General features: G+C 56.0%; 1 protein-coding gene across 4 annotated transcripts in view; it reads left to right on the top strand.

The window, feature by feature from the left end:
- The window catches only part of AGRN (agrin), a 125,183-nt gene that overhangs the window by 80,550 nt on the left and 18,271 nt on the right, over positions 1-26,362 (top strand). For all 4 annotated transcript variants that reach the window (XM_049807153.1, XM_049807142.1, XM_049807133.1 and 1 more), the window contains 18 exons: positions 816-1,040; positions 3,181-3,405; positions 3,554-3,760; positions 9,746-9,967; positions 12,099-12,293; positions 13,468-13,668; positions 15,157-15,302; positions 15,476-15,581; positions 15,944-16,057; positions 17,760-17,924; positions 19,357-19,500; positions 19,823-19,947; positions 20,358-20,463; positions 20,697-21,080; positions 21,236-21,370; positions 22,833-22,960; positions 25,235-25,349; positions 25,687-25,806. In XM_049807153.1, coding sequence (XP_049663110.1) covers positions 816-1,040; positions 3,181-3,405; positions 3,554-3,760; positions 9,746-9,967; positions 12,099-12,293; positions 13,468-13,668; positions 15,157-15,302; positions 15,476-15,581; positions 15,944-16,057; positions 17,760-17,924; positions 19,357-19,500; positions 19,823-19,947; positions 20,358-20,463; positions 20,697-21,080; positions 21,236-21,370; positions 22,833-22,960; positions 25,235-25,349; positions 25,687-25,806 — 3,063 coding nt within the window. The remainder of the gene's footprint in view (positions 1-815; positions 1,041-3,180; positions 3,406-3,553; positions 3,761-9,745; positions 9,968-12,098; positions 12,294-13,467; positions 13,669-15,156; positions 15,303-15,475; positions 15,582-15,943; positions 16,058-17,759; positions 17,925-19,356; positions 19,501-19,822; positions 19,948-20,357; positions 20,464-20,696; positions 21,081-21,235; positions 21,371-22,832; positions 22,961-25,234; positions 25,350-25,686; positions 25,807-26,362) is intronic.

Below are 26,362 nucleotides of genomic sequence, written 5' to 3'. Positions count from 1 at the left end.
ACAGGTCTGATGGGAAGGGACAGTGAGAGAATCACCAGCTCTGCCTTCGCGATCAGCAGAGTTTAATAAGCAGGCAAACCGACGGCCAAGGCCGTTCAAGAGGTGCGTGGCAGCGCAGTGGAGAACAGCCCTCTGCCTCGGGCAGCTCTGCCTGATGCACCACACTGCTTCCCTGGGGTGGATCGCATCTGCCACGGCTAGAAGTTGGAGTTGGAGGGACCAGGCATACGCACAGGCTGGGTGGGCTGATGAAAGCCCTTCCCCAGCCTGGCATTCACCAGCTGTGAGCAAGGAGCTGTGTAAATGAGACCCCAGTCTCCTCATCTCAGAGTAAATTAACTTGACCTTTCTCTCACGCGGCGCGCTGGCTTGCGATAAATCTGCACCCGGCTCTCCTGCTGGGGCTCTTGTCAGAGGGGAGAGAGCGCCAAGTGATTTATTTAAAATAATAATCATAAAAAGGTGACAAATAAAGGAAAAAAAGGCAAAAAAAGCTGGCAAATAAATTTTGGCCCTTCCCTGCCAGTGAGGAAATTGCTCCTTGAGCTCTTCCTCTAATTACGGTTTGCAGGAGGTGCCTTAAGGACCCTTGTTTTGCTCTTTTGCTGAAGCAAGAGGCTCTCGGAGAGCATGTGCAGGGAAGGGAGCTTGCAGCAGTGAGGCTGAGAGGGTTAGAAAGGAGGGGCTCTGCCTGAAGTGCCAGGTGGGGAGTGAGCTCCCTTCCTCACGTACCGTGGGTTTGGAGTTCTGTTCCTACAGCCCCACGATCACGCCTGCCTCCACGGACGTCGGGATTGATGTCCTCTCTCCCGCAGGCTCCAAGGACCCCTGCGCGGAGGTGACCTGCAGTTTCGGCAGCACGTGTGTCCGCTCCACTGACGGCCAGTCGGCCAAGTGCGTCTGCCCGTCGTCCTGCAGCGGCGTGCCTGAGAGCACGGTGTGCGGCAGCGACGGCAAAGACTACCGCAGCGAGTGCGACCTCAACAAGCATGCCTGCGACAAGCAGGAGAACGTTTTCAAGAAGTTCGATGGCGCCTGTGGTGAGTCCCCTGTCGTCGTCCCCTCGCCCCCCGTGGGTATTGCTTTAAAAACATTTCCCCCTGCGTCAGGAGTATCGAGGGCAGACCAGCGAGAAATGGTAAGGGTTGGGGAGAAAAACTTGCCCACACACCTGCTGTCATCAGCTCAAAAAACACGGGCTGGGCAGAAAAAGGTCAGTCTGTGGGTGACGGCTTCTGAAACTCAAAACAAGCCAGCGCTTTCCCCCACAGCATTTGGCTGCGGGTGTTTCTGCTCGGGACCCACTGACCTAGAGAGCAGTTGCAACATCTGTGCCACCTCCTTTCCCTCCTGCTGTTTCCCCTGGCTGGAGTCCTCCGGCTGCTGCTTTTGGCAAGAAGCCTGCTGCTAGCCGGCATCCCGGGGCTCGCGGGCAGGCAGTTCCCTCTAATTAAAGGAGCCCGACAGGCACGGATCCCAGAGCGCAAACACAGTCCTGCCACTCCAAGGATGGCTTCCTCTTTGGCTCGTGGTGGCTGTGGATGCTGGTAATTAAAAGCAACTGTATTCATTAGGAAAACCATGAGATCAGCCAGGGCACGTGCCAGACCAGTGTTTGTCCCCGGGGGAAGGAGCGTGGGAGTGTGTTTGGGCAGGCTGCAAAACTGGAAGAGCTTTAACTGCGCTCTCACTGCTCAGTCCCAAGTAGGACAAGATGGGTGCAAGTGGGAGGTGCGAAAGAGGTGATGTTACGCTGGGTGCTGCAGGTTTCTAGAGCAGAGAGTAGGCTTTGAGCCTCACTGCTCCTTTGAGGTCCTCCTGCTTTTAGTTGGGCGTCAGCAGAAACTCAGGCAGTCTGGGTTGAGCAGCCGGGCTGTAGAACCTGAAAATACTTGAATTATTTGGACTCTGTTGGGTGTGCTGTAAGGTATGAGGATTACCGCAAGGTAGCAGAGAGAGTGTGGATGAGCGGTGTGGGCAGAAAACATCTCAAATATCTTCCTCGTGCAGTCCCTGAGATATGTCTGTGCGCCTGCATCATCCCCAACCCCTCTGATGCGGTCCCTGTCTCAACCGTACCGCATCCCTCCCCCACTACAGCAGCCTTATTTACCCACAGCTCCTTGAGTCCACACAAGATGTTCTTGTGATTTTGTTGGGGTTTGTAGAAGCCTCCAAGGAGGTGACGCGTCCCTGGCTGTCTGCTGGTGTGACTGCAGGGCAGCAGTGAGCACGGGCAGTTCTTGCCGAAGGGGGAATGGGAGATGGATTGGGTAGATCCTGCGGGAGCTCCTTCATCTGCTTCGTTTCCATGATTACTGCATGTGCGAAAATGGACAAAGCAAAAGACTTCAGCTGTAATCCTGTCCTAGGCCAGCCTTCTCCTCGCCTCCTTGCGAGAGGCTGGGGAGACGGGGTACTGTATTGTTTCCTCCTCCTGTCAGCCTGGGACTGTGGTCAATGCAGGGATTTCAGACTAGTAAGATTAAAGGGTGGAAACATTTGATGGTGTTTCTGCAATTGCAAGCAGTGAATCAGCACTCTGCAGGTACCGTGCTTGGCAAGGAAGAGGAAAACCCAGGGCTAGAGTAGGGATTAGTGAGCAGTCGGCACCTGTTTTGCCCATGTCTTTGGTATGCTAATGTGAGCTCAGCTCATCAGAGGGTGATCCGGATAAGCCTAGATTAGAGCAGTGGGGCAAGGCAGCATGTGGCCCTGACTGCCTTCAGGGCTCTTCCAGCACTTTGGGAAGACAAGGAGCATAGAGAGGGAGAGTGGGAGGAGTGGGATGGGAGTATCAAGCATCTTGCAATGCCCAGCGAATGCCCTTTGGACTCGGGAGGTTCGCCTGGGTCGGGGGAGAGAGAGCCCTGTCCCCTAGACAAAGGGGAGTGAAGGCAGCTCAGGATGGGGAAAAAAGGCAGAGCTCATCCCATCCAGCGGTCACTTTGGAAAGGGCACACGTCCTCCGCGTGTGCAGCTCGGTAAAAAATGAGTCCTTACGTGTGCAGAGCCCTACAGATGTCCAGTCCTGAAGGAAGAGATGAGCACACGCTGAGTGCCACTGGGGAAGGTACAGAGGGTCTTGGGGCCAGCCGGCGTGGAGGAGGGCAGGCCAAGAAGCAGCTCTCTGGGCAGGGCTTGAGCGTGCCTAACGGTCTGCTCTGGCTCTGTGCGCAGACCCTTGTAAAGGCGTCCTCAATGACATGAACCGTGTTTGCCGGGTGAACCCCCGCACCCGAAGGGCAGACCTGCTCTCCCGCCCCGAGAACTGTCCCCCGAAGAAGGAGCTTGTGTGCGGTGATGACGGGGTGACTTACGACAATGAGTGCGTGATGGGGCGCTCGGGGGCCATCAGGGGACTGGAGATCCAGAAGGTGCGTTCAGGGCAGTGCCAGCATCAGGGTAAGTAGCTCTCTGCTTCCCGGGGAACAGGAGCGTTGGGGCTCCTGACCTTCCCCGCTGCTCCGTGCCGTGCTCTCGGCAAGGAGAGCGTACCCCCTTCCCCTGTCCCCACGGTGGGCGCGAGCGGTGCTGTCCTCTCTCCTCCCAGACAAATGCAAGGATGAGTGCAAGTTCAATGCTGTCTGCCTGAACCGCCGTGGCACCACTCGCTGCTCCTGTGACCGCATCACCTGCGATGGTGCCTACCGGCCCGTCTGTGCCCGGGACAGCCGGACCTACAGCAACGACTGCGAGCGCCAGAAGGCCGAGTGCCATCAGAAGGCTGCCATCCCAGTAAAGCACAATGGACCCTGTGGTAAGCACTGGTGCCACCGGGCTGGTCGCCCACAGGAACGCTGGTACCCCCCCACCTCTCACTTCCCAGCCCCAGCAGCCACTTTAAGCCCAGCCTGCATCAGTCCTTTCCGTGCAGGCAACGGTGCTCGCATTGATGCTGGAAAACCGCAGGTAAGTTGTGAGTGGGTCCCACCATCTGAGCAAGCCACAGGCTCTCTTCAGTCTTGCGACCGACAAGCCCTGAATATCCGTTCCTCCCTGTTCTTTTTCCTTCCAGCAGTCCTCGTGTGTGTGTATGTGTGTGCGCATGTGTTCCTCCTTGGTCTTGTCTCTGTCTGATGTGCTCGGTAACACAGGGAAGAATCATTTCTGTTTAAACAGTACTGAAGTGTCTGTGATGTCCAGCTGGTTTCTCTCATTCACCGCTACGGCCAAGTGCACATTCGCCACCGCTCAGTTCCCGTGCAGCCCACGCCATTCATTTCTCCTCCCAGGGTAGTGCCAGTCCCTAAGCTCCTTCCATGCTTCCCCCTCCATGCCTGCCTGCTTCTCTCAGCTCCAGGTACTCTCCGTAAGGAACTCTTCCCAGCGTGCCCGCTCACTGGAGGTCCCGCCGTGTCTTTGTCTCGTCTCTGGGAGAAGCTTTTGACCTTTCCAGTGGACACTTTTTCAGGCGTATGTGATAGGACGGGGCTTCGGGTCCCTAGGATGTTGGGAACATCCAATTTTAAAATTATTGCACAGAAAATGAAGGAGGTCGAACACGGTCACTGGATTGATTTGTATGAGTTGGAAGGACTGTTCATTTCAGCTCAAATTGGTTTTTACTAGATCTAGAACTGTGTCCTATTATTTTAAGTGGATGTTTTGTAAGGTATCAGCTGTATCAAACCTTCTGAAGTACTTGGAAATTAGGCCCCATGTTGCGGATCTGTTTTGTTGGCTTTGTACTCCTGCAGTAGGTTTTTAATGCTGCCAGGCCCAGCTGCTTGAAAACTGTTTGTCAGACTCCCAAAATCACACTCGATATAATCACAACTGTTATTTTTAATCGTCCATTTCACTGCGTTTCTGGTGGTTGAATGATGAGGAGTCGGTTCCCCAAGTTCTCCCTACAGGGAGGGCAACAGAGGCACCTTTCAGTCCTCTTGTCTCCCCGGGCCACGAGGGAGCCCGTGCTGGATGGCAACCAGAAACCTCGCCAGCAAGTGCACGCCGGCAAGTCTGGCTCTCCTTTTCCTACCCTGTTGTGCCAATGTGGAGCTTTGCTGAAGGTGTGACCGGCTTCTGGGACCGGCACGGGAGCGCACAAGGATGCTCCTTGGCGAGGGTGGGAGCAAAGCGAGGTGCCTGTGGCTGGGGTTCTGGGGCAGAGGGGCCATGAGGTGTTTTTTTGCAACTGGGTGGTCAGGCCTTGGGCTCTCTACAAACCCTTCCCTGTACCTGCTTTAGAGTCAGGCCCTTGCCAAGGCTTCCCAAATTTCTAGGGTGAGCAGAGAACTTGTGCTGCTAGTTACCCTGCTGTCAGATGCGCATAGTTTCCACCACGTTCGTGTGGAGTGAGGCCAGTGGACAGTAGGATACGGTCCCCATGCAGCTGTTGTTCCTCTCTCCATCTTACTCTCCTTTATTTTAGCTTCTCCCCAGCTTCTCTTCCAGGCAAGGATGGCAGATGCGCACATCTGCTTTCAGGAGCTACGTCCTTGTGGAGTAGGAGCAAACAAAGCTCATAATCTGGGGGAAGTAAATCAAAGCTGGGGCTCTGTCTGCCAAAGCCTAGGATTTCAAAGTCCACGTGATGGCTTCAGGCAGCCCCGTAGCAAACCACCACAAGGTGTGGGCAAGCCTTTTGGCCTCCCCATCAGCTCCCCATCTTCTCTCTGAGCTCAGTGCTGCCCTTTGGAAAGAAAGCACGTCCTCCTGTGTGTCACCTGTTCAGGCTCGATGCAAGATGGGAAACAGATTTAGAAACGGGGACGGGGTGATGATGTTGCTTGCCAGCCTGTGTGTCAAGACAGGTCTTCTCAGCATGAGCGCTGCTGGTGGTGCTCACTTCTCTCCTGGCTGGCCTCCTGGCCGAGGCTTCCTTGGGATGCAGGGTGCAGTCCACCAGCACAGGCTGGGATAGGACTCGTGGGACACTCGGCACTGGAAGAGACCAGGGGCTGAGGGAGCTACAGGCTCTTTTTGCATCCAGCCCCCAGGGCAGGGAGCGTGGTGAGTTCATCCGTGCCTCTGTGTGCTGTGAGGATGCAGGAGATGCACGGAGCTGGGGAAGGGAAGGGGAGGAAATGAAAGACGGGCCGTTAGTATGGTTGCAGTGTTTTAAGCTCTCGCATGTACCCGTCTAATGAACTCTTAAGCTCTGCTGCTGTCTTTTCCAGCAGCAAGGCAAAGGAGGCAAAGCCAAACAAAACAGTCCAGGCCTTGTTTTTAATCCTTCTCTGCTTTGACACCGTGATGGTGCAGCTGAGAAAGAAGGGATGGGATAAGACCGATGTGGACAGGAGGTGGAGGGAAGGTGTCTGTAGTTGCTTCTGTCTTTTCCTCCTTGCCTCTCTCTGCTCTCTCCCCTGCCCCGCTCTCTCTCTCCCTCCGCTCTCTGTCTCTCTCTTTCCTTTTTCGTCTGTGTCTTGTGTTTTACAGTGTTGCCTGTTTGGAGGAAGGAATTGTGTCCTCGCAGCACCCTTCTGCTCCCTACCTGGACATCTCTGCTAGGAGGTCGGCTTTCTCCCCTTCTCCGTAGCCAGTGACAGTCCTGGCCTCTTCTCACTGCTCCCCACCTCTCTAGTTTTGCTTGAGAGCCCCTGGGATGGAGAGATTGCCCTGGTTTTGCTCCCATCCCTCACCCCAAACACTTCCTGCTGGAATGGAAATGCCTTGCAGTGCAGTGGGGTCTTGTCCGATGCTTGCTGTGGCTTGACCCTTCGAGGCAAATGAGAGTGGGAGCAGAGGTGGGTGCTGTGAGCCCCCCACTCCTTAGCAAGCCCCTCTTCGGCTGATACATCAGTCTGGACTGCTCCTGGTTGATCTTACCTCTCCTTTTGCCCCCAACTAACCCCCCTTTCTTCCCCACCTCCTCCTTCCCAGAGATTTCTGCCTGCCTGGGACTGTGATGCTCGTCCCTTTGCTCTCCGTAGCGTGTGTCATGCTTGTCTGTGCAAGTCCAGTGGGCAGTGGCTCTGCAGGGACTGCAGCTCCCCTCCCCAACTTCCAGCAAGGCAGCCCCTGCCTTTTGGAAGCACTGAGGAGCTGTCTGTGCTCGGATGTGGTTCTTCTCTAGGAATACTCCCCTATGTCCCTGTGGAGCTGGTGCCGGAGCCCGCTGGGTGTGACGGGCACAGATCAATGGGGTGCGATGAATTACAAAGCGGCTTCAGAGACTCTTCTCCACGGCCATCCACAGGCAGGGCTTGCAGAAGAGCTCAGTGTCCCCAGGTCCCAGGGCTTGGTTAGGTTTCTGCAAAGCTCGGCAGCAGGTGAGGGATCGTGTCCTTGAATCAGTCAGGGTGCAGAATGAGCACTTTGCTTGCTCTGTGCCTCGGTTTCCCTGCCTACAAGACGGAGAAGGGCCAGGAATCAAAGCAGGTCTTGATTATAGCACAGCCTAAGGTCCTTGCTCAGTAGGTCCTCGTTATATCCACCCACATCAAAATTGGTGCCAAAACCCCCATTGACGTCTGCCGGTGCCCAAGGCTGTGTGCGAAATTTCACAGGCTGAGATTCAGGCTGCGAAGGAATTTCATGTGCTGCATCTCTGCAGGTTTGCCTGCTTAAGAAGGGCAAGGAATGTCAGGACAGTGTTCTCCATCAGGCCTGGCACCTCCCTGCACTCTCACTCATTTCTCCCTTGCTCCCCAAGACAGGAGTGTGAATTTGGATTTCAAATGAGCAAACGTATTTGCTTCATGCCTAGCTCGTTGCATCCTTACTGCCTAATTGTGTCCAGCAGAGGTGCTTTCTCCACGCAAGCATGTGTCTTTGTGTGTTCGGGGGACATGATTATGGTACGGATGTTGTTTTAAAAAAGTGCAACACAAGCAGGAGATGTGAGCAGCATCACAGGGCTAAGCGCAGCAGGGATCAGCTCCTGGTCCTTGGAAACTGCTCACAAACTCTTCAGCTGCAGGGAAGTTGGGGACACAACTGAAAAGGCTGGGTTGAAGTAGTGGCCATGCGCCTGAACTGTCCCCCTCTTCCCTGTTCCTTTGCAGACCCTTGGCTCTAAGTTTTGACTTGGTAGGTGCTTCCCAAAGAGCCAAATCCAAAACGCAGGCTTGCCTGTGCCCATGCTATGGGCTGTTTTCTTGCCGGTTGACAGCACGCAGCCAGACTCCTGAGGGTTCAAGCCTTGCTCTTGCTCTGCAGAGATGCCACCTCGGTCCTAGCAGGGCAGGAAAACGGACCTGTTGCCCCGTGCCCTGTGCCACGCCAGCAGGCTCTGGAGGGCTTTGCCTTTCCCACCGCGCTCCGGTTCTGTGCCTGCCTCGCTGTTTGGTGTTGGTGGGGCTTGCACTGTGTCTGCCCGTTGCATCCATCTAGTCTTGGCTGCATCGTCCGTCCCCCACATACGTTTTGTCACGTGTCCTTGTCAGTGTTCAGCATGGATTAAATCTGTGTCCTTTCCTTGCCCCAGGTTCTCAGGGCTTTTGTCTTGAGTCACAAGAAGGGGTCACTGGGCAGCGCTGGGTCTCTCCCCAGCAGCGCGGCCAGTCCTGTCTTTTAGCCGCCTGTCTTGGCTTCTGGATGGTGGAGGGCATTCCCGGAGGGGCACACGCCTGCCTTCGGCAAGTGGGCTGGGAACCGGGTGGAACCACAGGGCTTTCCCCGCGAGCAGTTGCAGAGCTGTACCAGGGAGTCGGATGCAGCCTTTTCTTTTTGTTGTCACCGTCAGGGTTGGCTGCTCACCTCATCGCGGGCATCTTGCAGGGAAGGTGCTGCCTGCTCCGCTGACTTTGATTAAGCAGCTCCAGTTTGGGAATAGAGGGGACTGCTGCCTCTCAGCCTGCAACCCACGCTGTGGCGCATTACCCTGTCCCCAGGGAGCCTCAGGGCTCTGCTTCTGGAGCCAGATGCCCGAGGACTGGGCTGAAGAGAGGACACCGGGTCTCTATCCTGCCGCACAGCTGCTCCCTGGCCTTTCCAACACCAGCTTGCAAGAGGAAGGGAAAGGAGCTGAGCTGCTGGGGAGAGGAGAGGGACAGGCTGTGCGGTGAAGTCGAACGCAGGTGTCCTCTTCAGCCAGGTCTTCCTGGGTATCGCCACAGGGAATATTAGGATGAGCTGTTCAGGGGACAGTGCGATTCCGAGGATGTGGGCCTCGGTGAAGGGAGCTATCCCTCTGTGAACTTTTTGGCTACTGAGGGTTTGGCAGCTGGTGCCAGGTACTGCGTGACGATGTAGCGAGTATCCTGGAGGCACCAAGACCCACGCTAAGGAGGGTTTTCTGCTGCCTCCTGCCCTGCCCCATTCACATCCAACTTTCCAGGCAGGCCCGGGAAAAGAAGTGCCGGCTCCCCTCCCGGCAGCGAGCAGCCTCAGTCCGTGCTGCCCTCCCTCAGCACATGAGGCTTGTTCTTGCTGCTGGCCATGAGCTGCTGGGGAGACCCAGACATGGGGGTTTGGTGCGGAAACCCACGGGGCTGATCCCACTTCTGGCCGGCCCCTCAGGGCAGAGCGTAGCTGGGATGGGGATGGGACAGAGGAGACGAGGCAGGAATCCCGTTCATGGCGCGCAGGGAGAAGATCTTGTGCCTGCTTCCCATCCCTAACCTCTGCCGAGCATGGGGAAGATGCTGAGCCGGGCATGTCGGGGTGGCATGGAGGGTGCAGGGGCTGGGCTGGTGCCGAGGCCAGGAGCTCTGTGCGTTTGCCACGGCTTGGGGGAGGCAGGCGTGGGCCTGAGGCTGGGGATGCTGGCATGCATTGCTGTGCACAGTGCCCTGGGGGAGCTGGGGAAGCAGTGGACTGAGACCAGTGCCTTTCTCTCCTGTCCCCTCTGCAGACCTGGGTACACCCAGCCCCTGCCTGAGCGTGGAGTGCACCTTCGGGGCCACGTGCGTGGTGAAGAACCAGGAGGCTGTGTGTGAGTGCCAGCAAGTGTGCCAGGGCCGCTATGACCCCGTGTGCGGCACCGACAACCGCACCTATGGCAACCCCTGTGAGCTCGACTCCATGGCCTGTGTCCTCAAGAGAGAGATCAAAGTGAAACACAAGGGGCCCTGCGGTAAGAGCCGATCATCTGGCGGTTCCTCCTCCTCGTGCCGTTGGCCACAGCCCACATTTGCTTGCTGGGAGCAGGCAGTGCCTTAAGCATGAACATGGACCTGGCCGCGGGGAGAGAGGGCTTGGGGTTTGTATTTGGGCTTTGGTTGCTGCCACATAGCTGGGAGGGCAGGAGAGAGCCTGCTTTGTGTGGGGCGAGAACGACGCGGCATGCAACGGCTGCTGCCTGCGGAGTTCCTTTTCCCACTGTCCGGTGGGTTAAAAACAAAGCAGGCTCAGCAGGAGAGGGATGTGGGGCGAGAATGCAGTAACCAGCCTGAACGCTGCCTTCCCTCACCAAGGGATGCAAGGCAGTGGGGAAAACCTTAGGGTAAGGGAGGTGTGAGTTGCCTCCCTGTGCAAGCCAGCCCTGGCACTGCTGCCAGCATTGTCCCCTTACCCAGCAGACCTTACCCCGTAAGCTGCCCTGGTGAGAAGGCAGCTGGGTTGGAGGCGCAGGATGAAGTAAGCTCGCCCACGGAGCAGGGTTCATCCTCTTCCCTAGCGAGAACCTGCCACGCATATGCAACTTAGACCCATACTCAGCAGTTCCATCTGCAAGCTCTCTTTGTGCCAGCGCAGCTTTGCCAGTCAGAAAGTGTTTGCACACAAGCACAGCCCAGGCTAGCTGGGTTCTCCCGGGACAAAATCCGCCAGGGTGTTCAGGCAGGGCAAGGCTCATTGCGGTTTTGTCCAAATACAGTCTTTCTGCCCCTAACCTTCAGGCTGGGTATCAGGACCTGGTGCCTGTCTCTCCACTGTATAGCAGTGCCTCATCAAAGCTGGGCTTGATCCCTTCCAGTCATTTCCCCGCTGAGCTGCGCTGGGTAGTCCTATTTGGGGAACATGCTCCTGAGCTATAAGGGCTTTGAGGCAGCAGAGAAAAGAAAGACCCTTCCTTCAGAAAAGGAAGACCCCCGCCAACCCGCAGAGCTCCCTGCTGCAGCGTAGCAGAGGGCCCAGCGGGATTCAGGTCAGAAAATGCTGGTACCAGCTCCACGCAGTTACAGGAGAAACAGTGAAGGATGTAAATACTTCAGGTGTTGGGCACATGCACTTGAGTGCCCTGTAGGAAAGAGCCGCCCTTGTCTGCACACAGGCTGCCTTGAGCAGCCCCTCTCCTGACCCGCAGAGCCCAGGCACGGCTGCAGGCTTTGGGCTGGAGATGGCAACCTCCCGGCCAACAGTCTGCACAGACCAAGCAGGGGGTTGTTGCATCTTCCCTCCCCCATGCAAAGGCAGCAGCTGCTGTGTGAAAGAAAAAGAAGAAAAAGCCATCTTTGAGCCAAATTCCTCATGAACTGAATGGCAGGGAGGGAAGAGGGGTGTTTGTCTGAAGGAGAAAATGAAGCCGTGAATCACTAAATACCCGGGAGTCAGGAGATGTGCTGGCTGGAGTCCGCTCTCTCCTGCAACGAGTGATAGCTCCTTTGCGAGTGAGTTATTACGAAGATAAATGTCTTCTCTGACCCGAGCCTGCATGCGGGTGCTGTGCGTGTGTTTGCAGCAGGCAGGCTGAGGATCCCCGCTGGGGGAGGCGGCAGGGCGCAGTGAATCGGTGCTGTGTTCTAGGTGCATCCAGCGCCGCTGGCACCCTGATAAACGAGGGGAAAACAATATCCCTTTTCCCGGCTGACGACCTCGTCCCGCCCTGCTGCCTTGCCACCTGTGAATCCTGCCGCCTCTCTCCCCTGGGAGACTGGCCGCTTGTTGCCTGGGATGCCGCGCTCCTCCTCCCAAGGCTGGGATTGATTTACCACCCCTCGGAATGGCACTCAGCCCCACGCTCTCTCCTGCCTCCTCTTTAGCTATAACGGCCTACAGCTCCGGTGACATTTCATCACGGTTGCTCCTGGCCCTGACGGCTTTTATGAGTAGTTATTGCCATTCTGCCTCTGAGCCTGATTCTCCCTCGCCTCGGCTCCTTCCCTTGAGCTGCGCCCTGGGCGCTCCTGCTCCTGGTGTCTGCAAGGGCTCGACTTCGGGGAGAAGGTCGCGGTGGGGTTTTATTTCTGCTCTGGCACTTCATTAGACAGCGATGCCTGCCCGCCCCGTTGTCTTAACCTACCGCTTTTTGTTCTTCGTCCGCGCAGACCGTTGCGGCAAGTGCCAGTTTGGGGCCATCTGCGAGGCGGAGACGGGAAGGTGCGTGTGCCCCACGGAGTGCGTTCCCTCTTCTCAGCCCGTGTGCGGCACAGATGGCAACACGTACGGCAGCGAGTGTGAGCTCCACGTCCGGGCGTGCACGCAGCAGACGAACATTTTGGTGGCTGCCCAAGGAGACTGCAGTGAGTCTGGCAAGGTCCCCTTCTTCACTCGTCTCACTCCTGCTGGTGGCATTTCGGAGAGCGGATGCTCGGCCCCGCTGGCCACCCGGGCCCCGCGGAGCTGCCTGGCCATGGCCATCCAAGGCTCGCCAGTCATTTGTAGCACTCGTAGCCCATGGGTTTGCCAGTCCCGGGAGGCACCGGAGAAACTCCGGGGTTGGGATGTGTGGGGAGCATCCCTAGCGCTCCTCCTGGTGCCTTTATTGGTTGTTTTCAGGACTTTCCAGGAGGATATTGGCTTCAGAGTAAAAGGGCTTGCCCAGGGACACCCAGCAGCCTGGCCCTGGGCTGCAGTTCCTGGCTGGTCACTTGTGGTGGGGTCTTCCCTTTCAGCTTCGCAAGAATTGGGCATTTTGACTCTCTCAAGCAACTTCTCCTTTTTAGCCCCAGTTATGTGTCATAGGTGGTACCTGCCCTCTTTGTTACTTGTCTGAGCCAAGCAAAGAAATTGGGCTAAAAACCACGTTAATAGCTACCACCAGAATGGAAGGCATTGAGGGTCTATTTGATCGCACATTTCATCTCAGTAGCTTTCCCATCCCTCCATCCCCTGAGGGTTAATTCATCTTTGCTCATGTGTTTCCTCTCCACTCCCCAGCCCAGGGAACTGTCTGTGCTAATTTTTTAATGAATTAAAAGCCCTGCCTGGGTTCTTCATTAGGACAATAACTACTTCAGTAAAAGCAATGCTTTGAGCCTCATAAAATCTGTCCAGCTGGGTCTGGTGTTCCAGGCCTGAACTGTGCATGGAGATCCTCTTTAAATTTGGGCGAGAAGAACGACCGAGTGTGACAGATGACTCTCAGTGCTCCGTGGGCACTGCGAGCAGGAGGCGGCTGAAGTCAGAATACACCATGAGAGTAAATGGGATTTCTTACTGGTGTCCTAGAAAAAGCTGTTGTACACAACACCTGTGGGTGCTGACGGGAATCAGTAATGTTCAGGACTGGCACCCGTCCATTGCAGAGTCTTTGTACCGTTTAAACAAGCAATAACAAACCACTCTGGGGAAGGAGGACTTCTCTCCTTGCCTTTGACGACATGGCCTTAGTGGTCCCCAGCTCTGGGACACTGGGCCGTTGGCTACAAAGCTCCCCACAACATCTCACCGCGGTTCCTCCCTCTCGCCCCACAGAGTCCTGCGGCAGCACGGTGTGCTCCTTCGGCAGCAAGTGCGTGGGTGGGCAGTGCGTGTGCCCGCGCTGCGAGAGGCAGCCCTTGGCTCCGGTGTGCGGGAGCGATGGCCTCACCTACGACAACCAGTGTGAACTGCAGGTGGCCTCCTGCCAGCAGAAGAAGAGCATTGAGGTTGCCAGGATGGGGCCCTGCGAGGATGGTAGGTTGCCCCCATTCCTCTGGCCGTGCGGGTGCAAAAAGTGGGGGAAGAAGGAGTGAGAAAGCGGCACACTGGGGCTCTTCCCCTCGCTGCTCTGCCGTGCCCGACTGCTACGTGAGCCCCACTGCGTGGAGCTCGGGCATAGTGCCCCGTGAGACCCCCAGCATCCCCAGCCCAGCAGGTCCCGTACCAGCGATGCTCTCCTTCCCTGCCTGCCACCTCCCTTTCCCCTTTGTCTTTCTTGTATCCAGCAGTAATGAGAGATGACGCCACCTAATTGGCTGGGCAAGGAGTTTATCACGGCTTTAATTTCACACTTCAGCGGGCCTCGGCTGGGGGAAACGGAGCCGTTCCTGGGGCAGGGAGCCTGGCTGCCGCTTTGCTTCCCTCTGCCCTGGGGGCTGCTCGAGGGCCTGGCCTGTGGCCACTGTTGGCTTGGTTCTGAACATCAGGGAAGGTCGTGGGGTTGGCTGTACCTTGCTTGGGCAGGCTAAGAGCTAAGAACCCACCGAGTTTCCCCACTGTAGGGTGAAAGCTGTGGGTTAATGCTGGCTGAATCCACGTACAGGAGGCGCGTAAAACCTCGCTGCTCCGATGCGCTGACCCAGTGAGCTGAGATTCTCTGGCTCGTTGCACATGTAGTCTAGCTGGAAAGGACTTCAGTGCTATGGCAGAGCTTAGGGAGAGGGGAAGACATAACATGGTGTTTGATCACAGCCGTCCTTGGGGAATTTCAGGTTGATGTCCCTCTGGGAAAAGATCTTAAATAATTCTCTGTGTAATGCCAAATCCCAGCCTTTGATCACTCAATAAAAAGGGCCAGGTTTTCCTTCCCCCGCTTCCCCTTTAAGAAGCCTTTGATATCAGCAACATCTCTCTCTTGCTGCTGGAGCTCCGAGCATCTTATGGAGAGGCAACCAGGCTAGGGACAGAGTTTATATGTTGTTAAGAATATCTGCCTAACTGAACTTCAAATTAAACCCAAACCCCATCCCTTCCTCTGCTCTGGTTTCCATGTTTATAGCCATGCCCTTCCTCCTGTGCATGGCTATTAGCTGCCTGATCACCAGGTAGCCTGCAGGGCACTGGCAGCCGCAGGATCCTTGCTTTTGCTCCTGCAGTGATGCTGTAGAGAGGAAGACCTCAGGCCACCTGCTAAAGCATCCCTTTGCAGTTTTCATTATGTAGGCTTAGCACAATCTCGTGACAACGCTGGGAGAATCTGCTTTCTCCAAGGGAGAGGGATCTTCTCTGTGGTCCAGGCACAAGCATCCTAATATATGTGGGCCCAGGATTCTGGGGTTGTCTGTGCTGAAGAGGTTGAATCTGCTGTGATTTGGGTGGGCCTGTGTAGCTGTGGGCTGCTTCCCCTGTCTGGGGCACAGCCTGGTGTCAGGGAGGGGGCTTTAGCCCCATCCCCTCTGCTTTTCCTTAACTCTGCCCTGCTGGACGTGAGCCCTTTCTCATCACGGTCTTCCTTCGCTCCAGAGTGTGGCTCAGGGGGCTCAGGCTCCGGCGATGGTAGTGAGTGTGAACAGGACCGGTGCCGGCAGTACGGGGGCTGGTGGGACGAGGATACAGAGGATGACCGCTGCGTGTGCGACTTCACCTGCCTGGCAGTGCCACGCAATCCGGTAAGCACGCTGCGCGGTTCTGAGCTGCCCGCCGCAGTCCTCGCTCCCCTCCTCTCTTCTCCCTGGTGGCCTTCCCGCATGCTTCCTGGGCAGGAGAGGGCATCCCATGGATAGGGAACCTGCCTTCCTGTGCCAGGGACTGCCCTGAGCGGTTCCCTTCCCTGTCCTGGCAGGTGTGTGGCTCTGATGGTGTGACCTACACCAACGAGTGTGAGCTGAAGAAGACACGGTGTGAAAAACGCCAGGATCTCTATGTCACTAGCCAAGGAGCCTGCCGCGGTGAGTCCCCCGGAGGCAGCCAGCCCCCCAGGCTGACGCAAGCTGTGTGCGCTGGTCCCCAGCCTGGTGCCCTGCAGTACCATCTGCCCTTCCCCTCGGGCTAAGCAAGGAAGTGCTCCCTAAGGACACAGCAGTGTCTTGGCGTTGGTTTGCTGATCCCCACCGCATCATTCCTGTTTCGTGCCCTGCGCTTTCCCTGGCCAAGGGTAGGACCTCACCTCATCACCTGTTCCCAGCATCTCTGCTAGGACCACGTGCTTTTGCAGGAATGCTGCAAGCTGCTCGATCCGTACGTCGGCAATACTGTCCCGCGGCAGCCTGCGTGCCAAAGATAACCCGTACCTCTCTGCCTTCCTCTGCAGCCCTTGCCACGACCCCGCCACCTCTCCTGGTTGTGCACTGCAGCCAGACCATCTACGGATGCTGCCCAGACAACATGACCTTGGCGCTCGGAGTGGGTGCAGCTGGATGCCCAAGTGAGTGAATATTGTGTTCCCACCTGGGGAAGCGTGAAGGACCTTCAAGGATGGCTGGAAGGCAGGAGAGAGCAGGTGGAGGGGGGACTTGGGGTCCCATCCCAGGAGAAAGAAAGGAAGGTAGACCTTCCCCATTCCTTATCTAACTAGTGACCTCCCAGGCTCAAAACGCCTCTGTTTATCCCCAGCTCCAGGCTCACAGCATGCACACATGGGGATGTGCATGCAAGCTTCGCCTTCTATACCTATTAGTGATGCTCTTGTCCTTTCAAGAGCCCTGAGTTGACTTCCAGGTCTAAGTTCCTCTGAAATGCAGGAAGACAGCATGGTGGCTCAGAACTCACCTGGTGCTGAGTTCATGCTGGACCCCCCAGAAGGTGCCCCTAGGGCTAGACCGTGCCCTCTGTGCCTTCAACCCATTGGTACAGACTTAGGACTTTTCACCAGCCTGAGTGACAAAAATATTGCTTGTATCCTTGCACTGCAGGCTGAGGTATAAAAGAGCTTTCGGGTTCACCTAGGGACCTTCCGCAGGCCACCCCAGGACCGGTGACTAGTGGGTGACTGCACTGTGCAGGAAGCTGAGCTAGCAAATGTTTCATCAATATTTATTAAATAATTATCAGAGTCAGCACTTTAGCAGAAGGTGCATTTTGAAAGGCATTAGCAAACTCTTTAACAGCTGAGGCTGTGACCACCTGTTAGGGAAACACATTACCCTGCGGAGACATGATTCACGCCGTGCTTGGGGCTGGCTAATGCCTGCTTGACGAGGATGTAGTGCTGTTTAATGTGCCGTATAATTTAAAAAGCAGCAGCGTTCAGAGAATGTCCAGAGATCTTCTGGCAGGGGGTGCGCGGGGTGGGCTGCGGGCCGAGGTGGGCGCGTGGTGGTGTGGTGTGTGCTGGCCAAGAGGGGCTAGCAGAGCAGAGAGGAGCTGGTCAGAGTGATGCTAGGGGCGGACAGAAGCCTTTGGCTTTCAGCATCGCCCTGCCAGTGGTGGTTGGTAGTCATGTTCCTCTGCGTCTCTGATGGAAGTCCTGTCCCCTGCCCTCCAGTCCATGGACACAGCTTCCCCACTGACTGGGATTCAGTATCCCATTGGTTTCTATCCCACCTGTGTCCCTGTGTTGGCAGCAAGCATACATCAGGAGGTAATTACCACTTAACCAGTAGCTTGAAGCCCCTAGGGCAGATGTATCCATTGCTGCCTGTTCTGGATGTGCCATTTCTCTGGCAGGCTGGGGATGTGTGCGTGCACCCTACTTGCTGCTCCCAAGGTCTCCCTTTTTCTCCAGCTCTGCCCCATGTCCCCTTTCTACTGCTCCCTGTGGATAAAGGGAGCGTCTCTCTGTCTATCTTTGGATCATTTCCCTCCATCAAGTTCCTAATTAATGAATTAATGATAAACTTCTAATAGCTTCCTCCCCATTTGATGTTAATGAGAGAGGAGTTCTTGATGACAGCAAAGCAAGCGGGTTAATCCCTGAAGGTTTAGCTCCCCCTTGTAGCTAAGGCAGAGGAGAATTGTTGAGACCAGCTGGTGAAACCTCCTGCCCAGCGTGAGACCACGTTCCTGCCCCGGCTGAGCAGCTCGCTGGCTCCACAGTCGGTCCCCCCGCCCCGATGCAGCCCCCAGCGTCCCCCCTTCTCCTTGGCCGGGATTCAGCCTCACGCTCTCTTTTTCTCTCCGGCTCCCAGGCACCTGCCAGTGCAACCCCTATGGCTCCTACGGGGGAGCCTGCAACCCCGCAACGGGGCAGTGCTCCTGCAAGCCAGGCGTGGGGGGCTTGAAATGCGACCGCTGCGAGCCCGGCTTCTGGAACTTCCGCGGCATCGTCACCGACAGCAAAAGCGGCTGCACGCGTGAGTGTGGGCACGGCTGGGTCCTTGGCCCGTGCAACTCTCTGCTGGCACGGCTCCCTGCCCTGCTCTGGGGGGGCTCAAGGCACGGCGGGGTGTCATGCTATTTAAAACAATGAGCCCTAACGTTGGTCCTGTTGTAAGTCACCTCCGGCGGCCGTTTTTGCAGAGCTTGATGACTTGCTACGTGCAAGAGAGACAGGGTGGCCTGAAGCGTTGCACGGGTGCTGTTGCTCCTCTGTGGTGCACCTTGGCTAGGAGACAGCGTCTCCTTTCCTGGGCCTGCTCCCTGGCCAGATATTCTGCAGGGCTGCTGGAGCCCAGCAGGAATGAGCCCTGGTGTCCCTGCATGCGGTAGCGCAGGCAGGTGCAAAGGAATGGGTTTGAAGTGGAAGGAACGAGGTGGTATTTTTGCCCATTGATGCTGACCCCAGCAGGAATAGCTATGGGAAAACAGCAGTAAACGAACAGAAAAAAAGCCCTCTTTATTTCAAGCCGCATTGGAGACCCAGCCAAGAAATCCAGTAAGTGCCAACTAGGCAGAGGCCAGAACAGCCAGGGGGAAGAGGAATTATTGGGAGGGCATTGCAAAGAAGAGAGAATATGATTCAACCTATCTCTCACTGAAATCACAGATAGCTGTCCGCTGTGCGGTAGATACGTCTCAGGCTCCCACCTGGCGTAAGCCCATGGCCGAGGGACTGAATCCAAGTGCCCTGCTCAGAGTTAGCAAGCTCCAGCTGGAGACACCATTGTGCAGCTGAAGGGTAGGAAGGATGCTTTGTGCTTCGGAGAGACAACGGGCAGGCAGACTCCTGGGTTCCTCTCACAGCTCCAGGACGGAGTGCTTGTCTAAACGCTGGCATGTCAGGATTCAGTAGGTGCGGGTCAGAGCCAGAAAGCTTAAATTGGAAATAGGATGTCAGCTTTGTAACAGCAAAGGCTTCACGCTGCTGAAATGTCTTCCCAAGTCTGTACTTCATTCACTCTCACCTGTAGTCTTTAAATCAGAGTGGGGTCTCCCTCTAAAAGCAGAATCAGAAATGTCAGTAGGTAAAATACTCTGACCTCAAGCTAGACAGACACCAACGGCCACTATCTCTTCTACCACCCCTCTCCTTTATCTTGCTCCAGAGAGAGGCAGAAGGTCTCCTGGGATGGGTGAACATTCCTACGGGAGCCACGTAAATCTTTAGCGCTAATGGGAATGCGGGTCTGTGGGGCAGATGTGGGATCACAAGCCATAGGACCATGGTCAGAGGGTAGCGGTTCCCGCAGCTGGTATGGGGTCAGTAAGTAACGAGTAGCAGTGAGCTACTGGGATCCTCCCCTGGACCCTTCTCCGCACTCTTCTCTTGGATTGTTGGGGGACCTGAGTGAGTCTGGCTCCACAAATCCACCAGCAAAACAGTGTCTTTTTTCCCTTCTTGCCCAGCCTGTAACTGCGACCCGGTGGGTTCAGTGCGTGATGACTGTGAGCAGATGACTGGACTGTGCTCCTGCAAGACTGGTATCACTGGCATGAAATGCAACCAGTGCCCCAATGGCAGCAAGCTGGGCATGACCGGCTGTGAGAAAGGTGAGGGAGCCGCTTGGGTACTGCTGAAGGGCAACACATAGGCCCATGAAAGAAATGCATCCCTCCCACCCTGCGTGCTTGTGCTTTAGAGGAAAGGGGCCCTGGTCTCCATTCCTGGCTGGATTCTGTCCACAGCATGAGGGACTGTTTCTTTGTTTGCTGAAAGTCTGTCTTGTCCGCTGGTCTGAACTGCTCTGGCAAGTCTGTGGGAGAGCTAAGACCCACTGGGAGGAGAGAGGGATTTTGATTCAGCATAGCCTGTTTCTGTGTGATCGGTATGTGCTTTGTTGGTCATCTCTTCCCCGTTCTCTCCCTACCCCAGACCCGTCAGCCCCAAAATCCTGCGAGGAAATGAGCTGCGAGTTTGGGGCCTCGTGTGTGGAAGTCAACGGCTTTGCCCACTGCGAGTGCCCATCCCCTCTCTGCTCAGAGACCAACATGACCAAGGTTTGCGGGAGAGGCAGCCATGGGGGGCTGAGCGGCGTGGGGGGGACATGTGGCTAGATCAGCTGCGTCGGGCCGGTGCACGCAGCGCGGGGGTCTGATGTCTCTTCGCCCCCACAAGAAGCAGGCGGGCAAGTTCAGTCACTGTCTTTGGTGCGTGGGGAAGGGTGACGTGCGAGTCAGAGATGTCTCCTAGCAGAGCTGGGTGCTCCATGCCCCATCTGGCACCTCTGAGCTGCTCAGCTCCGGGGCTTCCTCAGCCCGCCCTCCGGTCCCTCTGTCCAGACCATTGCCTCTTTGCCTCAGAGGGACCCCTGCAAAGCCTCTGCTTCCAGCATTTAGAGACCGGTTTATTTTGCCCAGGGCTTGGAGGAGGACAGAGGTGCAGCTCACATTTCTCCTCTGCCTCCCAGGTGTGTGGCTCCGATGGTGTCACTTACGGGGACCAGTGCCAGCTGAAGACCATCGCCTGCCGGCAGGGACAGGTCATCACAGTGAAGCACGTGGGGCAGTGCCACGGTGAGTGTCTGCTGCTCTCGGTGCTGGGGCAGTGCCAGCCCTCTGGCCTGACACTGGACCCGGGTCTGGCTGCCTCCCTCTGCGGTTTCTCGCTGTGCCATGACTCTTCATGGCGCAGCAGATGCACCGCCCGGGGCAGGTGCCTGAGGGTTTGCAACATGCGTCCCAGTGTCACAGGCAGCCTTTCCCAGACCTGCCCCTCCTCACCTACCCTGTCTTGCTGCTCCTTTCAGAGTCCATCACTCACACAAGCCACACCTCACCACCCACACCACTGCCCACGCTGCCCTTGGACAAGTTAATTCTTCCTCCACCACTGCGGCTCACCACCCAGGCTCCAGAACCCACCGAGCTGGCTACCAGCTCCCTGCTGTTGGAAGCCAGGCCTACTGAAAGAGGTCACCCTACAACAAGGCGCATCACGACTACCAGACCAGCCACTACGCCGTGGATGACCCACGGGGTGTATAAGACCACTGTCCGCCCGCTCTCTACCGCACCAGTGGTCCTGGCCACCACCCAGCCTGCCTATGTTGAATCAGGGAGTGCAGAAGGCAGCGGAGACCAAGAGATGGGCATCAGTGGAGACCAGGAATCTAGTGGGGCAGGCTCTGCCGGTGAGCGTGCGCTTCTTAGGCTTGGCATGTTGGTTGTGAACTAAACCGTACCCTGTCCCTCCCAACGAAACGAAGTTGTGCCTCGGCCTTATTCTCTTGACACGGAGGTGAGGTCTTACCTTCTGCTGGTGAATGCTCCTCTTAATGCCCTGCAGGGGAAGAGGAGGTGGAGGAAAGCCAGGTAACTTCTACCCCAGCCATCGAGAGGGCGACGTGTTACAACACCCCGCTGGGATGCTGCTCTGATGGCAAGACTGCGGCTGCTGATGCGGAAGGCAGCAACTGCCCGGGTGAGTTTGTCTTCGGGGCTGGGCTCTGGGCTCCCTTGCCGTGGTCAGGAGTCAGCCTGAGCTCTTGCAGGGTGCAGGAGAGGGAGAGATGGCAGAGAGAGCAGCATGGTGCTGTGCTTGCCCAGCTGGCAGTGAACGTCGTTCCTGCATCCAGTCTTGGGGGCTGCTATGTCCCCGAGGGGACGTTCATGGGGACGTGCCGAGCCGTGGTAGCTGGCAGACGTTGTGCCCACCTGCCGCAGCCCCCAGCAGCCAGCCCTGGTGCTTGGGTGGGTGCTGCTGTTGACATGGGGATCTGGGGCACGCTGCAGTTTTCTTCGCTTAGGTAACCACTTTCTTCCTTGACTGCTACAGCCTTAAAACTTTGACCAGCATTTTGCCCAGGCTTCTGGAGAGCTCATGGCTGGCACTAGAGGGAACGAGGGAATTTCTTGGATTCCCATTTTATCTGTGTCGATGGTTGTAAAGGGAGTCGGGCTGACCAGGACCAGTTTGGTGCCTGGGCAGGCGGGGAGAGCAGCTGTAGCCCCAGCGTCCCTGCTGGGCTTCCTGGGGAGTCTGACTCACGCTGTGGTTCCCAAAGTTGTGCGCTGCTTTCATGACCTAGGTGGGATCCATCTTGCCTACTTACTGTCCCTTTCACACTGTCCATGTTGAGGAAACACAGAGCCTCCTGCGCTCGGTCAGAGTATTGGTCGCCCCGTACTTACATCCTCGTTACCCTAAAAACTGTCGCTCTGGGGCCGTCTCCCAGATGTTTCCTCATGGTCACTGTGGTTCTTCTTAACCGTCCCTGTTCCTTGGGGTTTCCAGCAGGACATCCCCTGTTCCTCTGGACACCACATTCCCCTTTTAACCCACAAAAGGACAGCTGCTGGGAACCTCCCGTATGGTTACCCGCAGCGGGGATCTTTCTATAGCTGCCTCCGCACTCCCACAGCTCCCCTGGAAGGGAACCACACCTTGGGTTCCTGTTGCACTTTTGGTCTGCTTTTACAAGGCTGGCCACAGCCTGTTAGCTGGCAGGGTCTCTACTTCCCTCTCCCAGCACAGGTCTTCTCCTTGCCCAGAGTCCACATTTCACCCTCTTCTGCCCCTATTTGCATGCACGTGTCTGATCCTGCCGTATTGACTATGTACTGCTCTGGCTAACGTCTTTCTCTTGTTACTCAGCCGGTGCAGGGGGGCTGCTATCCGGGCCGGAGCTCAGAGGAAACCGTATGGTAAAAGCTGCCATCTCCAGCCTGGTCTTTGCCATCTGCTCCAGCACCCTCTGATACTAATCCTCCATGGCGCTCTCCCAGACCCATCCAGACTAACCCCAACACTGGCACTACCCGCACACTGCCATCACCCTTTCCCCCCAGGGACTCGAACGCTCCTTGCGGCTGTCAGCCACATGCCTGTCCCCTGCCCGCAAGCCGACTAAAGGCATTTGTCTTGTTTACCCTCCCTCCCATAGCTACTAAAGTCTTCCAAGGAGTCCTCATCTTGGAGGAGGTGGAAGGCCAGGAGCTGTTCTACACACCCGAGATGGCTGACCCCAAGTCAGAGCTCTTTGGGGAGACGGCCAGGAGCATTGAGAGTGCGGTGAGTTCTTTGCACTTGATCTAGGGTCTGTCTAGGGCTTTTCTGGCCTCGGCAAAAGAAGAGAGGACCCTGCCCACCTCTGTCTGCCCTGTGGTGGACAGACGACTAAACCCCAACCGTTCGCTTCCAGAAACACAGTCGTCCCCTTCGCAAGCGAGCAGGCTCTGTCCGCACCGCTGCTAATAAGCCGGCTGGTCTGTTCAAGCGGCTGGCTTCCCACGCGGAGCCAGCCTGCGGCATCCTTGCCTGCTCGCGTCCGCTTGGCCTCCGAGATGCCAGCGGTCTGCAGGAAGGCTGCTGCGCTGAAAGAGGGACCGAGAGCTGTCTGCTTTCTGAGCACTGCTCCCCGGGTGCGTGTTACGGTCCCCTGTGCCACCACCACCCTCTGTAGCTGCAGACGCTCTTGTTGTCCCGACCGTGGGAACCACTGTGGGTTTCCTTCTGCTTCGCCTTCTCGTTCGTGATGGTTTCTGGGGAGGCTGTGGCCTGTCATTGCTGTCTGTTAAATGGGAGCACAGAGACCTGTCTGCAAAAGGCGCTGAGTGCCTTGGAGGAGCATTGCTCCATGTTACGGCTTTTTTGGGTTTTTTTTGAGATGGGCTTAACCTCCTAAAGTTAGGAGTGAATGTGGTTTACCGCCAGGGCCAGCACTTTTATGGGGTGGGCACTTAAGATGTAAGGAGATGATGCACCGGTTCTAAGAGGTACGCTCTGTGAATTTGTCCAATCTCTCTCTAATCTATGAGTGTTATTAGCCTCTACCATATGCTGTGTCAGTGGGTTCCATACTTTGTTATGTGCTGGGTCAAAAATTATCCTTTTTCAGCTTGATCTTGGTGGTAGGGCTGTTTAGACAAGAGGTTCTGCCTTAACGCCTGGATTTCCCAAAGTGTCCTTATCTCCGTGAAAAGCCCTTAGACAAAAACATGTCCCAAACCCCTTTGCTCCTCCAGTTCAGCTACGCAACTCGGGATGCTGCTTGTGTAAATCCAGTCTCCCACTTCCAAGGAGAACCCCCCTGCATTGCCAGCTCTTGGAGTAGGCGGACTTTGCGTGGCAATGTGTACATATGGGCATGCCAAGGAAGCGCTGGGTGGGGTAGCAACTTTATACTGTAGCCTGCAGTGTGGCACAGCAAATACAAAGCATCTTTGCGAGGAGATTAACATATTTAGAGCGGGTTCCAAGCTGCATTTAGAAGTTGGCAAGCCCTCAGTACCATCATATAAGCAGATGTGTGCCTGGCATATGGACCATATGGTTCATGCAGTTCTGAATCACAATAGCAATATTTCCCAATACAACAGTGGCTTCTATCTGAGGATGCAAACATGCGCACAAAAGCTTCATTCACTGGTTCATCCGTTCTCCCCCTTGAGAAGGCAAGAGACTTTGCTGGTTTCTGTTTTCCCAGGCTGGTTGAAACGAAGGCACAGCACCGGCCGTCTGCGGCTGGGCTGAGAGTTCCTGCCACAGCCCTGTGCTGCAAAGACCTGTTGTCCCTGTGCAACCTACCTGCGAATGCCCATGGATGTGATGTGCTCCTTTACCCCTCCGAGGTCACTATGCCCAAAGTTATAGGGGGAGGCTATGCCATGGGACCATTAGTCAGTTAATTACCTTCTTCTCTCTTTGCCTTGAAGCTGAGGGAAGGAAGCGGTGGCCTCTAGCTGTGATGACTGCTGCCCAGCGCAAGGCTGGACAGATAGCAGGGGTGTTAAAGCCCTGCCTTGCTCTAAGACTTGGACTGTCAGTGTCTCCTTCATGTGATTTCAGACAAATCCTGCAATGTCTGAAAGCCAAATTTTAAAAGGCAGTCAGGTACTTAAAGATGCAGAGTGGTGCCTTATGGGATTTTCCAAAGTGCCTAAGCGGGTTTACACAGCTTTAGAAGAGATCAGTAAGACTTAGATGCCACACAAAAGAAAATCCCTATATGAACTGCAAGGTGTCTCTGGTCTGGCTCTGTTCTGCTCTTCTTCACGGGTACAATGGGGATAGCTCGCTTTCCCCGCGCTGTTTCTGGATCCTGTTCTTACCTTTGACTGCAGGCCATAAAGAATAGGGACCATCTGAAACTGTCACCCTATACAAGAGCCCTGTTCTCTGCATGTCTCAGTGGGATGGCTTGCAAAAGTTTGGATGCAAACCCCTGCGGGCTGAAAGCAAGGAGACTTGCTGAGAGTCAAGGTCTTTTATTGAAAGGACCTATGCCCTAAGATCTCCCCATTAATCAGTTTGTTTATCTTTTCTCCTGCACCTCCGACCAACTAGCTGGATGAGCTTTTCCGCAGTTCTGACGTTAAGAAGGATTTCAAGAGCATCCGTGTCCGAGACCTGGGGCAGAGCAGCGCTGTCCGTGTCATCGTGGAGTCCCACTTTGACCCAGGTAAGAACCCTCCTGCTGCTGATTCACAGTGGCATCGCCATCTGCCTGAGGATGGAGCAGGCACTTCCAATCGGGCTGCCGGCCTGAGAAACACGCATGCAGCGAGGAGCATGAAAGAACCTTATTAAAATTTGCCAGGGCTATGTCTTTGGTCCAGCAAAATCAACAGATGCTGGGAGGAGGTGCACCCTAAGCTGGTGCCTGGAAGGCTGGAAGCGTTTTCCTAGGGAAAGGAATGATTCAGATGCATTGCGGGAAGGTCATGAATGGGAAACTTCTAGGTGGGCCCTGCATCTTCACTCTTGCCTTTCTGCTTTCTCCTCCTGGCTACCATCAGCCACTTCCTACACGGCAGCTGATGTCCAAGGGGCCCTGCTGAAGCAGATCAGAGCTTCCAAGAAGAAAACCATCCTGGTGAAGAAGCCCCAGCAGGAGCATGTCAAATTCATGGACTTTGGTGAGCCCCCTCTGCAGGCAGTCCCCCTCTCTTGGTTTAGGCTTTCAAATGGGCAGGCTGGCTCTTCTGATCTTGCCAGGACCTTTCATCTCTAGCAGTAACCCGTCAAATGCTTCCCCAGACAGTGCCCTCCAGAGCCAGGGCTCAGAGGTTAGTCCGTGTGCCTGAACTTGTTCTCAATTCAGGAAGGCCATAACGGGGCGTAAAATTGCTCCTCTCTTCCACAGCACATGGCACATGGCGATGTGACACTGACCACGGACCCGGAAAGTGAGCCCTTACTGGTACTCGTGAAGGGGTGGCCAGGCTAGCCCGCACGATCTCACGCTGATAAACCTGAAACGCTGATTTTTCTAGGAAAGAAAGGCATATGGCCGCACCGGGCACGCAGATCTGCCAGGGAGCATGGCTGTCCCCGTGCCAGGGTGGGAGGGCTTTTTTTTTGGGTGTGCAGTAGCCTGAGAGTAAGCTTCTTTGCTGGCATCTCACCCCCAAAGTCCGAGCAGCTTTCCCTGCCCCCAGAGAGGGTTGCAAAGCACCAGCCTCCACCTGCATT

Source organism: Accipiter gentilis, chromosome 1 (assembly GCF_929443795.1).
Source record: "Accipiter gentilis chromosome 1, bAccGen1.1, whole genome shotgun sequence".
Classification (NCBI taxonomy): Eukaryota; Metazoa; Chordata; class Aves; order Accipitriformes; family Accipitridae; genus Astur; species Astur gentilis.
The sequence above is the reverse complement of the archived record's forward strand: the minus strand, read 5'-3'. Positions and strand labels throughout refer to the sequence as shown.